At 39.7% G+C, this 16,567-nt stretch overlaps 3 protein-coding genes across 3 annotated transcripts in view; 2 read left to right on the plus strand and 1 right to left on the minus strand.

Annotated features, from left to right (window-relative positions):
• The first annotated feature begins 1,957 nt into the window (after positions 1-1,957).
• On the plus strand, positions 1,958-3,402 carry LOC133488930 (transcription factor Sox-14). Its single transcript, XM_061797469.1, has one exon. It carries the CDS (start codon positions 2,299-2,301, stop codon positions 2,971-2,973), a length of 675 nt encoding a protein of 224 aa, XP_061653453.1. The 5' UTR covers positions 1,958-2,298; the 3' UTR covers positions 2,974-3,402.
• Positions 3,403-5,917: 2,515 nt separating this feature from the next.
• On the minus strand, positions 5,918-13,757 carry selenof (selenoprotein F). The gene is made up of 5 exons (XM_061798017.1): positions 13,597-13,757; positions 12,348-12,515; positions 9,574-9,637; positions 8,118-8,167; positions 5,918-6,672 (listed from the first exon to the last, which is right to left on the minus strand). The coding sequence occupies exons 1-5, from the start codon at positions 13,642-13,644 to the stop codon at positions 6,541-6,543; spliced, it is 462 nt and encodes a 153-aa protein (XP_061654001.1). The 5' UTR covers positions 13,645-13,757; the 3' UTR covers positions 5,918-6,540.
• A 2,294-nt stretch (positions 13,758-16,051) lies between these two features.
• hs2st1a (heparan sulfate 2-O-sulfotransferase 1a) overlaps positions 16,052-16,567 on the plus strand; it is a 62,924-nt gene continuing 62,408 nt past the window's right edge. The window contains exon 1 of the mRNA XM_061798104.1: positions 16,052-16,527. Coding sequence (XP_061654088.1) covers positions 16,404-16,527 — 124 coding nt within the window. The 5' untranslated portion in view covers positions 16,052-16,403. The remainder of the gene's footprint in view (positions 16,528-16,567) is intronic.

A 16,567-nucleotide genomic window follows, 5' to 3' on the forward strand; every position in this document is an offset into this window, starting at 1 on the left:
TAGGCCGAGGTACCAAATGCCAGTTATAACAAAATTAATATTTTCTTCTCATATCATCTCATATATGTTTAATCTCTATGGCTGTCTGAAAACAGTTTGGAAGTGGTCACTGTTTGGATGTGGTGCTTGTGGGATCCGGAACCTCCAGCGCCAGTAGATAAGAGCCCGGCTATGAGGAGATGGATCAGGTGGGTGACCCCTGCTGTCCGTCACTTTATCCCTCTAGCCCTTCTGCTGAAAATGTCTTATCACAACTATTGCTGCTGTGCAGCGGAACCACTGGATCATCCAGAAACATTGGCTTTTGATTGGGGGAAGTAAATAAAGACCTCCTACTGCAGTGTTTGTCTACCTTTAGTGAGCTAAGGCATATATTTTACATTAGAAAAATCTCAAGGCAGAGTAGAAGATATTTGAGCATCTACTGTGATTACAACATGTTTTTTAAGAACTCAATTTGGAATGTCTTTGTAATCTCCACACACTCCAACACCCAGATAGTGTGTTGACTTCCTGACACGCAGCCATTCAAATATGTCTCCAGCGATGTCATTTCAGTAACATACAAGGAGGCTAAAGCCTATATTTGATCAGATAAGGTATCGTAAGTATGAAAATGTTTTAAAAAAATCAATACAGACTCCCAGGACCAGCAAATTATGGCTGTGACTAATATAGATTTTTCAGAAGGGGGGTTAAGCAACTTGAAGACTTGTAGTCTAGTGGAATACAGGAACCCTGCAGTGCATGATGGGGGAAAAAATCTTTAAATGGGTTACTTTACAACAGAAGTTTTCATTCATTCATCTTCCATTCCGCTTCTCCTCACAAGGGTTGCGGGCGTGCGGGAGCCTATCCCAGCTATCTTCGGGCGAGAGGCGGGGTACACCCTGAACTGGTCGTCAGCCAATCACAGGGCACATATAAACAAACAACCATTCACACTCACATTCACACCTACGGGCAATTTAGAGTCTCCAATTAACCTACCGTTAATGTTTTGGGGATTTGGGAGTAAACCGGAGTACCCGGAGAAAACCCACGCAGGCACGGGGAGAACATGCAAACTCCACACAGGCGGAGCCGGGATTTGAACCCCGGTCCTCAGAACTGTGAGGCAGAGGTGCTAACCAGTCGTTCACCGTGCCGCCACGTCACAACAAGTAAAGGTAAATCAAAGAGTATAACACCATGTGTATTTAAAACCACATAACTTTGCCGCTAAAGTCCACTAGCTTAATGCTAACACATAAAAAGAAAACGCCATAGACGGGTGAATAATTAGCATGTATGTGGCGGTGTTATGACGCTTCACGGAATGGATATTTGAACACAAACGGTGTAGCAACACACATAGACAGAAAATATAATAATACTCACAGGGATATATACTTTACCCTCTGCGAAAAACGACTAATATTATTGCATGAGTCTCTTACAGCAGTCGTGAAACTCTTCTTCATTTGTTTCTGCGTGACTGTATTATACTGCCCTCTGGTGGCCAAGTAACACACACACACTAGAAGGAGCCGTAATGTATTAATTATGATACATTCGATTTCATTTTCTTATTACTATATATTTTTATAAAGTACAGTAATATAGAGCTCTATTTGCCTTTTTAAAAAACATCTTACAAAAATGTAGGTTGGGTTTTTTGGGGTGACGCTGGAACAGATTAATGGCATTTCTATTAATTTCAATAGGGAAAGCTGATTGATAAACGTTTTGAGTGATACGAGCGTGGTCACGGAATGAATTAAACTCGTATCTCAAGGCACCACTCAATTTCAATTCAATGTTGAAATAAGATTTAATTTAATTTAAGATTTAATGTTAAATACTATGCCCAAAGGCAGAAATCTTCATACAGCTTAATGGCATTACAATATCCCGAATGTTTGGCCTGTGTTAAATTCTTTTAACCATTTCTTTTCCGTTTGCCATCATCATCAGAGATTTTGTGAGGCTCAAGTGTCAAAAGGGAGAGGGAAAGGAGGGCGTCTTAGAAATGTTGTAGTCTTTTTTTTTTTTTTTTTTGAGGGGGATTACAGTGTTCTCTTCTTCTCATTGGCTTGCCCCACCGTGACAGTGGAGTGAAGATGAGAGCTTGACATGCTTGGTTTCTTCCTTAACAAGCTTCCAACTTGCAACCAGGCTGTACATGTCATTCAAACAATTAGGAGCACAGAAAACATGTATTGTGGGTTTATTACGCCATAAAAAGCCCATGACTTTATCCTTTTTTTTCTCTTTTTCTTTTTTTTGGGGGGAGGAGGGTGACTGGATTTGTTTTAAATGAATGTGTGGTCGGATTTGGAAATGCCCAAACCTTTAGACCACATCAAGAGACCCATGAACGCGTTCATGGTGTGGTCCAGGGGCCAGAGGCGCAAGATGGCCCAGGACAACCCAAAGATGCACAACTCGGAAATTAGCAAGAGACTGGGCGCCGAGTGGAAAAACCTCTCCGACTCCGAGAAGCGTCCTTACATCGACGAGGCCAAGAGGCTCCGGGCTCAACACATGCGAGAACACCCGGACTACAAGTACAGACCCCGGCGTAAACCCAAAAGTCTCCCCCAGACGCAGCGCCTCGTTTTCCCGCATGTGGAGCCCTTGAAGGGATTCTCCGTGGACTCATCGTTTCTCATCCACGGGAATAAAAGCCCCGCCCTGCTGGCGCCTTCCCCGGTGAGACATCTCCATCGGATGGCCGACTTCCAGCCGCCTCTGAGCGGCTACAGCGCGCCCACCCTCGCGTACCACCCCGGGGCTACTGTGGTCGGGGGGGGATTGGCGTGCCTCGGACAGCACACCCACGCGACGCCCGGCAGCCCCTACGTGGTGCCGTGTAACTGTGGGGCGTGGTCGGCGGCCGGTGTGCAGCCCCAGGTGGCTTACATTCTCCTCCCGGGAGGAATGGGCAAGAGCGGCGCGGACGCGTACGCAGCGCCCGGGGCCAGTGCGTAAATGGAGTGGTGGGGACGCACCACCAGAAGGGCGCAGGACGCGCACCACTTGAGATGCAAATACTCCCTCTGTGGACATATGGAAGAGATCATAACTCACTTTGGACTGCGTGGGAAATAGTAGTAGTCGTTGCGACTTTCGGCTCGTTCCGCCGGGAGTCGCCACACCGAGACACGAGCACCATTCGGTTGGCACTTATTACACATTACTAATCGAATTGAACGTTTTCTGCGAAATGAATTACAGTTGATGGATCATGATATTTGTCAACACGCACATTTGACCCTGTAAAGCTTGAAACATTCAATACATTCTTAAATTCAAATTCCTTCAAAGTGGACCCTGGCTGGATATTGGTCCTTTTGAACAAAACACAACAAAGAATTCATTCATTATTAATAAATTTTAGTGTAAGTATCGCATATGACACGTTGGGCTTTTTAAGTGTAAGAAATATCACACTCTTCACTTTGGAATCCCTTGGTAATATTAGTCTAGTGCAAAATACAAAAAAAAAAAAAAAAAAAAAATACCAAACATTGCAAATCAATCAAGCAATCAAGTTTTCTGCAAAAATGAACTATAGTTGACGTCTAAAGAGATTTGTCAACAAAGTGTTAGCCTAATAGCATAACTGCCCAAGTCACTAATCTGACAAGACGTCATCAGCTAATGATAACTGAAATAAATACACCTTACCTGTATTACACTTTTCCAGGTTAGATGGAGATTCTATGAACGCAAGAAGCTGGTAGTTATGGTAGGTAACATATTCACCGCAAATGTTTCTTGGGAGCTGACAATATGAAATAACCCTTTATGTACGACCATGGATGGGGAATATCTTGCTTCTCCAAATCTGTTGCGTTATCGTCGTGAATGCTCCCTGGTTGACCTTCCTCCATGTCACCGCTGCCCCTGTTTTTTCACCTTATAAAACCCCAAGATCTCAATCGATCAAGATCTTAACTCCGGTTGACTTAACCTTTTTCTATTACCTTAGAAAAAGTAACAAGCCTATTTTGATGTGTAGAAAAGTCAAACGTCATCAGAAAAAAATATTTGTGAACAGATTAGCGGTGCAACAACTAATCGATTATCAATTCAATCGACTATTTTGATAATCCATTAATCGTTTCGAGACCTTGTCGAACTTAAAATGGTTCAAATTTCAGCCTCTCAACAGTAAATATTCTCAGATAGACATCTATGAAAGCATTCTTATTATCTTTGTTTAATCAAAATAAGACATTTGCAAACATTTGCTGTTACTTTGGAAAACAATGATCAACATTGTTGCCTATTTTCTGACATGTTGCGGACCAGTGACTGAATGAAAATCAATTTATGTTTGTGCATTTTCTCCACTGTCAATTTGAAATAATGTCCTGTTTTTTTTAAAGAAAGGGATGGAAATTAAAAAAGTTTTATCTGATTCAAAGAGTAATCAAAAACTAATTGACAAAGTAATCAGTTACAAAAAGAATCATTAGTTGCAGCCCTAGAACAGATAGCTGAACATTTGAAGTACAGAGGTAACGATGCATTTGTACTTTGTTACTTCCCCCGTCTGGCAAGTACATTGATGAGACGTGAGAAGTTATTCTTGGACTTGCTAATTACTCTGATTTGTCTATTTTTATGCCTTCTGATATTTGGAATGAAATGTAAATATTCCATATACTTTAAACTTGCAGTGTTTCTCATTTTTCTATTGAGCTAAGGCACGTTTGACATTGGAAAAATATCGCCAAACGTAAATGTTTAAAAAATATATATATATAAATAAAAAAAGTGGTATACACAGGTTAATAATGATGTACCGTCTGCTATAGACAGGAAGGGCATTCAATTTTTCTGCCTCTCACTTTTCATGGCTGGCATAGATAGATGAAAAAAAGATACATTACTTTTAGTGTATAAATAATACATTACAGACTAATTAAGTGAAATTGGATAATTCCCTGTGGTTAGAAATTAATGCTTCAACGTGAGAGAGGGATTTGATTTTTTTTAATCTGACAATATCATTATTGTTCTGAGTCTTTTCTTTGGTTTTGTCACTTGATTTACTCGACCAATAAGGGGTCGTTAGAGATTTTCATTGATATGTTCATCCAGATACTAAATCTGAATTACTGTGTGTCATTTTGAAATCGTCTCAATAAATCCATCTGAGGAAATACGTAACGTTGAAATCGAATGTTGTGGTTTTATACAAAGTAAACACCAGGTGGAAATACAAGAGCTGTGAGATTATCATATTAGAACAATCTCACGTATAGAGCGTGACAATTACCCACTCTAAATAGAACTAAAAAGATGTTTGCAAACACTGTTCAATGTGGTGACATGAAGTGGAGCCACTAAGCATCTTCAGCTGCAATTTCTTTTCCAGCACTAGGTGTCACTCTATGCTCATAAAGGGAGACGCACAAGTCCACGGCAAAGGATATTTAGCTCGCCAAATACCACCATAACATCAAAATACAGTAGTGTAAGTAGGCCCTTAGTAGGTATAGTATTCATCAAAAGCAAGGCAAGTACATTGAATATTATTGTAAGCCACTGTAAATTGATGCACATATTGAATATTACCAATGTGCTTGAAAACAGGACAAAATGAAATACCCCTTGAATGATTCAATTAACATATACTGTACGTTAAAAATTGTCCGTGAAAAAAATATTTGTAAACAGGTCGAAAAGATTAAATGCTAAATTATGGTACTTAAAAATTAAATACAACTAAACTTAAAAAAATTACTGTACTGATTTAAAAAAAAAAGAAGTTCAAACCACAGTAACACAGCAGTTTGAACATTTAATTCAGTGATTTTTGTGTGTGTACCACTAGAGGGAGCCTTCGTACCAGCAGTGGTACTAGCACTGGAGAATCGCTAATCTCAACACCATGAGTCCAAAAAATACAACTGAAAGAAAATCTTTTGTTGTTGTTGTTTATTGTTGCATATTCAAATTTCCACAACAAATCCAGTTTGCATCCAAAGATCGATGAAGCCGAGGAACACAAAACACATCAGAGGTCACTTCCCAAAACTGGTTTAAGGTGAGCTCTTCACTAACGTGCCCCCACAACTATACCATCTACTGACAAACAGCAACTTGGAATTGTTCAGTCTTTCAACAACTCACATCTAGTTACACCAATTTTATGCATTATAAAAAAAATGTCTACAAGAAAATTAGAAACAGAAAAAACTTATGATGCTTTTACAGTGTCGTTGAGAAATTTGTGACTTTAAACAGAATTTAGCAGGAATGTAAAAATGCTGAGTCCAAATACATACAAATATACATTTCACCACTAATATTTTTTTCTCATCTTCATAGTGATGCCCATAATGTGTTTGGTTGTAAAATCCAACTTTGTGTTCTTACTTTTGTCATTACCTAATTTCTTACTTTTTGTCATTGCCTCCTTAAAAAAGGAGGCTCGTGGAACCCTAGAAAAACAATATGGCAGAGAGAGTGACATAAACCATCAGGGTTTATGCATATTTTAAGCTGTCCCTTTAACTATAGAAAACAAATTGAAAGCTGTGTTTATATCCGCTCTAATTTTTCACTCAAGAACTCCTCCACGCTGTCCGTGTTCCACTTGAGGATGCTGAGTTCCTCGGAGATGTTCCCGTTATCGTCCAAAAGCTTGAGTACAGGATCGGAGCCTCGCACGTACTGACAGAGAGTAGGCGGATATGAGGGGGAGAAAGAAAAAAAAAAAAAAAAAAAGAAAATGGAGGAAAAGGACCAGTTAGCAACAAAAAATAATTTGTAGGAATTTCCTCAGGAGCTTGGTTTATCACAGAAGATTAGTCTTCCTCCAACTATTTGCGAATTTTCGTAGTCACAGATTTTTCTCCTTGGACTATTCCAAAATAATAGTCCAACAAATGAAAAGTGCAATTTGATTATTTGAAAACTATCGATTGAACCATTAAGAGCGTACCTTGGGATGTTTTGACTTATGACTGTCGCCGTTCCAGGTGGATCACAATACAGAATTGTTTTTCTTTTTTCAAATTGCTTACTTTAACGAGGAGCCTTCCCCTTAGCTTGGCCATGGGTAGAATCCCAAATCTGTTTTATAGCTCATCTATGCCATAAATCCTCACCACCCAGACCAAACTGCTGCCTTTCTAGCTAGCATGGTGGCTAGATCCACGCTGTGTTGGATCCACGTTCTCCCTTTCTCACTCTTAAATCTGCCACCATGCCACTGCCGCCCCTCTCCAGCGACGGCTTCTTTTTTTGGGGTGACGCTTCCATGGTATGTGTGCCTGACTACTTCAGCGCAGAGCTTTTTTTCTTTTTTTAAACAAACATCATGGAGCCCTTGGTGAAACCACAATGCGCATAAGCTGTTCACAGTAAATCAAAATGGCGAAAAAGAAGCATTGCAGTGCTTGTCAGAATAAACAAGTACATTGACACATTTTCATGTGATGGGAAAATTCTGATTCTGTGTTTTTTTTTTTTTTTGTACTCGTGAATTAACTCTACTTACTCATTCGTAGCTATAATAATTACCATAACATCAATGCTGATTTTGTTAGCCCGTCAATGGCCTTTTGCTTTATATGTTGGCATTAAACTAGTGGACATTTGAAAATATTTGGTTTGGTTGAACATTTTGGTTTTTAAATATGCAATGTGCAATTCTCTTGTGTCAGTTTTACAGTTAACTTCAACTGGGAGTTACATAAACTGCTTAAAGAAAGAACGCTTTGCCTCTTATTTGGACAACTACCAGCAAGAGAGTGAGAACAGGTGCTAACAGTACTTTAAAGTGTGTTTTAATAAGTTTAAGTACTTCAATAAGTTTACATGTTTAAAGCACATGAGAGGGGCAAAACTATTTAAAAAATGTTTTCTTATGGTGTCTATGTCACAGATTTTCAGCTATTGTGGTAATATTGCAATATGAGTGTGAAATGATAAAGTGTTTTGGGATCATCGTTTGTGATGTATTTATGGTTAACTATTAATATAGGCAATTATAAACCTTTTTTTGGTGGGGCAATTACTCATCTTTTGGCTATGTGCAGGGGGTCTCGGTCCCTGTCACGGGATTAAATCATTAGTGTGAAAAGTGAATAGGCATCATCAATACTAATACTCACCTTGATCTGAAGACCCTTGAACATCTTCGGCTTGTCACCCCTGACAAAAGCTACAGAGATTTATAAAAAAAATAAAAAAATAAAAAAAGGTTGTGTTAAGCATGTACCCATTAGTTGTTCTATTTTAGCACAGAGGACTTTAATTATTGACAGCTGCAACCCATCCTGAGAAGATTGCATAGCGAGAAGACAGTTGAGCACACAGGATGGCCACAGCTGAAGTAAACAAACGAAACAAATGGCGGCCATATGGCACACGCAACGACATGGGCTTGAGATGCAGTTGATGATCAGTGTAACGAGACACTGAATGAAGCACAACCGTATTGAGTACAGCTCGGGTGGTCCTCCGTTTAGAACAATGTTCCAAGCAGGGGTTTGAAAAGCAAGACTGAGGTGTTCAAGACCACCTACTGATCAATGAGTTTACAATAACAGAGACTTAGACGAGAATGTACAGTACATACTAACAGTATGCAGCTTTGTTCATCTATCTAAGCCAGAGACGTGTAGCGACAGGCAGAACAGTTGACTGCTCCCCCACTAGATGGAAGAAGGTAACATTAACCTGTGTATTCACCTGTTGTCATTCTTACAACAGAAAAATAACTTTGTTCAACAAAACAGTCAAAGAATTTACACCCAATAAGTACATTTTAGAGTAAATTGAGATGAAATCATTATTTCAGCATACAGTGGTGCCTTGAGATAGGAGTTTAGTTCCTTCCATGACCATGCTCGTAACTATAACACTTCTCAAATATTATATCCCCATTGAAGTGACTGAAAATGCCTTTAATTTGTTCCAGCCTCTGTAAATAAGAAAAAACAACAAACATTTTTATCATGTGTATTTTAATAAGAAACTAGAACTGTATCATATTGTACTGTATAAAAACATACAGTAATTACATAATTAAATAGAATGTAAAGAATTAAACATTTAGGCTTCAATTTGATGTTCATTGTGCTACTCCTGGTGTGTGTGTATTGGCCACCAGGGTAACTTATAATAAAGGCATTCATAATAAAGAGTTTCACAACTAAGTAACTCAGTAAGATGGAGTAATAATCGTCTTTTTTTATTTTTTTTTTATTTTTTTTTAAGAGGATAAAGAACATACGCGTGTGAGTACAGTATTGTTATATTATCTGTATACGTGTTCAAATATCCGTTGCTTAAAGGGTTATAAGCACCGCAACCTGGATTCTAGTTTCGTCAGCCCGTCTATGACGTTTTGGATTGTGTGTTTGCATTAAGCGAGTGAACTTTTGTAAGTTAAATGATCAGGTCACTTGTAAGTTGAAGTGCCAGTGTATGTTTAATTGGCGTTAGGATTATGGAGGCGTCTTTTTTTTTTCTTCCCTCAGAGAACACATGACTGAACTAATACAGGGAGAGAGAAAAAAGAAATATGGTATACAAGTTTGGTAATGTTTCAAAAAGAGAACTCACCTTGGACTTGGGGGAACCTCCCCAATTTTCATCCACACACCTCCAGGATGGCCCCAGCATAGAGCTGTTGGTAAAGAAAATAAAACATGAGCTGGTCGTTCATGAGGAGAAACACACAAACGCGCACGTACGAGGCACTGCCCACACACAGAGATAAGAGGCGGCCCTGCTGGTGGCAGGATGGCTGGCCTGCAGGCGTCTCGTGGCGATTGCTTGGAGTCGTAAAGCTGAGTGAGTGAACATGTATCAGAGTCAACAGATGGTAGCTTTGTTATCAAACCTCCGGAGGCAATGTTAAGCAGGTTGGAGGAAAATGGAGACTCACAGCTGCCCTTTGGAAAGGAGATGCTGTTACTCAAAAAAAGTGTAGGATATTGGGCTTGCGGGTGAAATTTCAGGATGAACATAAAATGCACTTGACCCTTTACAGTTGAACTTTATTTGACCCCTAAACTTTTGAATCATTTGAGACTGGAGGAGTCATAGAAAGGCAAAGAATTTAACATCCTTGGAAGGGGGGAGAAAAACCAAAAGAAAAAAAAAACACCACCTGTTGTGAATTCTGACGTTCAGTTCCTTGAACTGCAACTGCTGATATTCTTCAATTCAATTCTTATATTAAGTCAATTGGGTGGCGGCACGGTGGGCGACTGATTAGAGCGTCTGTCTCACAGTTTTGAGGACCGGGGTTGAATCCACGGCCCCGCCTGTGTGGAGTTTGCATGTTCTCCCCGTGCCTGCGTGGGTTTTCTCCGGGCACTCCGGTTTCCTCCCACATCCCAAAACCATTACCCGTAGGTGTGCATGTGAGTGCGAATGGTTGTTTGTTTGTATGTGCCCTGCGATTGGCTGGCAACCAGTTCAGGGTGTACCCCGCCTCCTGCCCTATGATAGCTGGGATAGGCTCCAGCACGCCCGCGACCCTAGTGAGGAGAAGCGGCTCAGAAAATGGATGGCTGGAAGTCAATTGGGTTATTTCCACACACATTGCCTTTTAGTTCATAGGTTAGATATTGATATTGGTTATAAAGAACCCCAAGTCAAATGTTCATTTTAGTCTATGTTGCGGGCTGCTAAGACAATGGATGTTCATAATTTGTACACCCTTTATTTAAACCATGCACATTTTTTTGACCGAGCTCCCTAGAAGAATCGGAATCCAGAATCGTTTGGAACTCCCGGAATCTAAATAAGGAACCGGAATCACTCAAATTAAAAGATGCCCAACCCTAGAAATGACAAGCATTTTGATTGGCCGTTACATTTGCGACGCTGTTCACCAAATTTTGGATCGCAGCAAAACTCGTGGCTGATGGTCATCACTCATGACAACTAGTTAAACTATTAAAAAACTTCTTTTTTTTTTTTAACATTACAGATATTCACCTATTGCGGGTGGGTCTGGCACGTATCCCCCATGTAAAACGAGATTTCACTGTCATGCATTTTAGCTTCATCTTGAAATTTCACCCGAAAGTCCTATATCCCCAACTTTTGGTGAGTAGTGTACACAGATGTTTAAGTTCTAAAGTATTTCTGTGAAAATGTAAAAATTTAAATTTTCCATCAATACAGAAGATGCAGAGAGAAAGATTACAGCTAATAACACACCATTCCGTTGGGGTATTTTAAAATGTTCCTATTTTCACATCTGTTGTTGACCAATACTGGCCACTCATGCCAGAGTAGCATCTGACCCATTTGCACACTGACTGAGGAGTTATCTCCAACATTTGCACAACCAACATTGTCCCAGATTATCGCACTACTCGTTACTTTAAACTGCGTACACTCCTTGAAGTCTCGGCGCCCTTTGCACAATGGTCATTGCACCGGACTATTGCGAGATTAGTCATTCGAACTTGTCTAAGTGCTAGATGACTCTGCATCTTTTTGCACAATTGTCAAAACAAAAAAATATTGTACCGGCATTACCAGATAACTAGCAACTCTTTATAGCTCAGTGACTGTTTTTCTCAATGTCTTTATGTCTCAAAAGTGTTCTTTCAATTGACTGTTGTCGTACTAGAGCGGCTCCAACTACCGGAGACAAATTCCTTGTGTGTTTTTTGGACATACTTGGCAAATAAAGAGGATTCTGATTCTGATTTCCAAAGACGACTCGATACACACCCTGTGCCTCAGCGTTTTTAATAGCCAAACGCATTAAGAGTATTACTTCCTCATTAAAACCAGCCAAGTATAACATTCATGCAGCGATGAAAAAGGTACGCCTCCAGCCTTCCACCCAGGGACAAAAACATACATCCAAGGCAGCCTGGTGATGTTAAATCTTTACCTCGGGTCCGTTGAGGAATGAGCAACACGCTAATTATCTTGATAGAAATCACATGTTTTGCCCTTCATCTGGGAAGTGTGCTTTCAGAAATAAGATCAACTTTAAATAACATAGATTCCATGGGCCTTAAAATTAAATCGTAAAAGATTTCCCCGATTTGTTGCTTGTAGAAAAATCAATTATTCAAAACATGCTTTTTGTCCAATAAATACATTGAAATAACAAACATTTAAGCCATAATTAATGATTACAATTAAAGAGTAATGATTTTGTTGTGCATTTGAACAGTATGTAGAATTATTTTTATCCTATTACATAAAATACTGCCATAACTGTCCTCCATTAATGTTCTTGACATTTTAAAAATATGGAAATTTAGACAAATTGTTCTGGAAGTGAAACTATAAAGGTTGGCAGCTTGGGTTCCTCAATTTTGCCAAGAATTTTCATTTCGGTGCATCATTAGTATTGCTACCTTGCGCGCTTCTAACTTGGCCTCCTGCTGGCAGCAGTGGTTGCAGTCTGGCTGGATCTTGGTGAGGCTGAACTCCCCAAGCAGGTCACAGGAACTGCACAGCAGGTTGCTGGAGAAGCCCAGCTCCCTGCATGCCTCTGACGACAGCTCAGAGCCATACGCCGACAGCTGGAGGGAGGGAGGAGAAGATGAACTTGAATATTTAAGTGCCCAACACTCAAGAAACAGGTATGAAAAGCGAAAAAAAAACAGAATGTAGCACCGATGTCATTGAATATTAAGCTATGAAGTTCGTCAAAATTAAGACAGAGGCAACAGTGGTACCTTAACACACGAGTGCTCCAACAAGTTTTTCAAGTAACAAGCCATCACTTGATTCATTTTTTTTGCTTTTGTGATGAGAGCCCAAATTTTGAGTTACGAGCGAGCGAGAATTATTATTATTTTTTTTAGCAATTAACGTACTAAAATGTCCTTGCATGTGGGCAAGGGGAGCTAGTCACCAATGCACTTTCAACTGTTTATTGAATAGGACAATCAAACACACAAGTACAAAATGAAACTACTCACAAGGAGCTGCTCTAGGCCACAACTCACACCCAGATGCTCACACACAGAGTAACCGACTGCAGCTCCTTACTTCACTCACTAGGCCATGCCTTTTGAAGGTGTGGCCTAGTGAGTGACGTACCATAATTACACTTTATAAAATCAGCTGATTTCTTTAAATACTCGTTTATTATGTTTTATACAATGCAATGCTATTTTTCTTTATTTAAAAAAAAACGTAACAAAAAATGGCTGACTTGAACGAATACATTTTAATTCATTACAATGACAAAATATATTCGATATAATGGGATTACTGCACATTTGCTTTTAAACGAGCTAATGTTACCTTGTATTCATGTCATTCATATTTGTGCTTTTTCCCTCATTGACAATGTTATCAAAGATTTGACAATATTTGTTTCGTTTTGCTCAGTTAATTAACTCAATCTTAGACAAGTGGAAATCGTTTTGCTATTTAGTCAATACATTTGCACAGATTCATCAAATAAATGACTGGAGTTGTCGAGATTTTGAGTTAAAGCCACGTCATATCGGCGCTCGTACCGGTAACAACATGATTCGATATATAACGTGAGAATGTAACACTAAATTGGGTAATCCGCCCATATTACAAATACTTACTGCAATTCGGCGCAAGGACAAAATCTTATATTCTACGTTATTGTTTTGAACTCACCGTTTGTAAAAGCGAAAGCAGCCACAAGATATAGACTTCTCCCGACATTTTGGAGTCTGCCTGAAAAAACTACAAAGATGGGCCCCTTAACCTAAAGGAAGAAGTGCCCCAAACTCTGCTTGATATAAATTTAAAATAAAATGAGATTTAACTCATGTAATTTTGATGAAAAAAACATCAATTAAAAACTTCATTCATATTACAACTATTCAATCTGTCAGGGACATTTATTTGATTTTCAATTTCATGGTGAAAAATGTTCGTGGATTAGGCTTTCAAAGGGACAGCATTATTATTTCTTCTTCGCTTGTAATTCTCATGGGTTTTACAGTGCAGGGAAGGAAAACAGCAATACTACAGGTCGGCGTTCGCGCTCGTTGGTTATGTTCGTCCAATCCGGTGTGGACAGACAACAATGGCTGACGAATAAGAGACTGCTTTACGGCGGAGTTCGTAGACATAATAAAAAAAATAAAAATAAAAACCTAACCCCCGTCTTGAGTGTAGAGGCCCGTTGCTGTGTTACGTTAAATGCGTTCGCCATATTGGATGTGTCAGATCTGCCCGTAGACTAGGCGTGTCAATGGACTGAAGCGACCAACTGCAAAGTGCACAAAGTTAATGACACACACACGCACTCACACCTGCCAATATTTAGGGAAAATAACATAAGTAACGTTTGTTCTGTTTGTTCTGGTGATTCCAAACGTTTACTCCTTCTATTTTTAGGATGTTATAGGTATTCATGTGTCTTGCCAACTTATGTGTTTTTGCAACGTTTTCACGAGTGTTTACAGCTAGGTAAAACTGTTACTGTGATGATGAATATTATCTGTCTACAATAACGTGGCACTAAGTTCTGATTTTGATGAATCCTATTGACATTCAATGATTTACATCAATTCAACGACTAATCATGTCAATCACTGGAGAGGGACTAGCAGAAAAACTTTCCCTTCTCACTGTTTCCCACTTTCTCAGCCTTTTGGCTTTTGACATAATATACACAATGAGAAAACTAACAGCAATTAGTGACGTCAGGACAATTTAGTTGAATAGGAAATATTTTGTTTGGAGGCTTGGTGTTGTGTGCATACGGGACTTTATAGTAGTAGCCATAAAGTCTATTCTGTTATCAAAATAATGTTATAATAGCCAAATGCAATGGAAAGTCATTGATCTGGCTTTGAATTTGAGTATGGGACTTTGATTCTTTAAAAAGTATTATTTTGATGTATTAACTATAAATAGAGGTAGGTAGTAATGCGCTACATTTACTCCGTTACATTTACACAAGCAACATTTTCCATAAACTGTACTTGTCAGAGTACTTTAAATGCACCGTAGTTTTTACTTTTATTTGAGTATTTATGTGAAGAAGAATCGATACTTTTACTCCGTTACAATAATAGACATGCCATTCGCTACTTGTATTTATTCATTTTAGCGTGTGCATGTCTATTTTTAGACTCCATCTTCGACTTCCACGTAGGGTGCCTGTTGCGCCAATCAAACGGGACCACCAATGTCATTTGACTCCAATTCACCAATCAGACGACACAAGGCAGACGCATGAACGCGCACGTAGCCTTCGCGAGCCAATCAAAATGACTCATTTGGGGGGGGGGGGGGGGGGGAACAGCCGTGCGACTGTTTATTTTACAGACTCCAAAAAACAACAGCTTTATCATGCAGCTCTTAAATTGTGACTGCTCAAAGTTGGATATTTCAGCCCACTTCTAACTTGAGAAAACACTGTGCGGTAAGTTGCAGATGTTTCTATTGTTGTTTTGGCAGTGGTAAAAAAATGGCAAAATTAGCACAATCCCTATGGTGTCGCACACACACACACACAATCACTAAGTCAGCAAACAGCTTCTTCATGAAGTCATTTAAGCCAATAAAGCAAATAATGTTTCTGTAGGGCCCAATGTATGTGTTGTTGGTTTTTGGACAGTTAAAAATTGAAATGGTGGCAGGTGTGTGTCGACTCCCATATATTATTATTTTTTAATGTATTTGATGTTCATGTTCTGATTTAAAAAAAAACATCAGAAGTTACTCACAAGTTGCTCTTTACTTGAGTAGTTTTTTTCATTGAGTGCTTTCTAACTCTTAATCAAGTAAATATTTGCACGACTACTTTTTACTTTTACTGGAGTCATATTATTCTAATGTAAAAGTACTCTTACTTGAGTACAATATTTGGCTACTCTACCCACTTCTGACTATAAAATGTTTCTGCATTTTATTTATGTATAACTAATTCTATAACCGTGTGAATCATGTTGTACTCTCTGTGAAAAGTACTGTAGTACATAAATAAAACTGACTTACGTTTGCTAAATCACATCAATGAATGAGGCATTTTCACCACTCATTTGCTCCACTCTGACACATCCAATATGGCGGCGGAATTGACGTCTCTCTCAACGGCAGGGAGGGTGTAGCGGCATATTTCAATGTCTATAGTGGACTCTTGTTACTGTCCAACGGTCTGGGGGCTTTTGACAGTGTGAACCGTGGAACCGTGCAAGTGAAGACGAGACGCGGGGGAACACTTGCACAGACGACGCATCGACGCTCCGGGGAAACCTTTTACGTAAACCGTGAACGTTGCCGTTCAAATGATGCGATAGCAAACAATGGGCATTTTGCATCGGGGGTGGATTTAAATATCCACGCGCGCAGCCGCTTTGTGCTCGCCGGTTGTCTGTGCGTGTTTTTCAGCGTCTCCTCTTAGCCGCCCCCCTCTCCTCTCCCCTCTTTTGGGCATGGACTGAACGACTCGTTCTCCGGATGATTTGATGGGGCTGCTCAGAGTCATGATGCCGCCTAAGTTGCAGCTGCTGGCTTTGCTGGCGTTCGCCGTGGCTATGTTCTTCTTGGAGAACCAGATTCAGAAGCTGGAGGAGTCCCGAGGAAAACTCGGTAAGTCCAAAAACCGAGGTACTGTGTCGTACCTCCAAGG

Source organism: Phyllopteryx taeniolatus, chromosome 14 (genome assembly GCF_024500385.1).
Source record: "Phyllopteryx taeniolatus isolate TA_2022b chromosome 14, UOR_Ptae_1.2, whole genome shotgun sequence".
NCBI classification, from domain to species: Eukaryota; Metazoa; Chordata; class Actinopteri; order Syngnathiformes; family Syngnathidae; genus Phyllopteryx; species Phyllopteryx taeniolatus.

What these genes read in the sequence shown, in the direction of transcription:
- LOC133488930 (XM_061797469.1), top strand. Translation starts at nt 2,299, where the DNA reads ATGAATGTGTGGTCGGATTTGGAAATGCCCAAACCTTTAGACCACATC.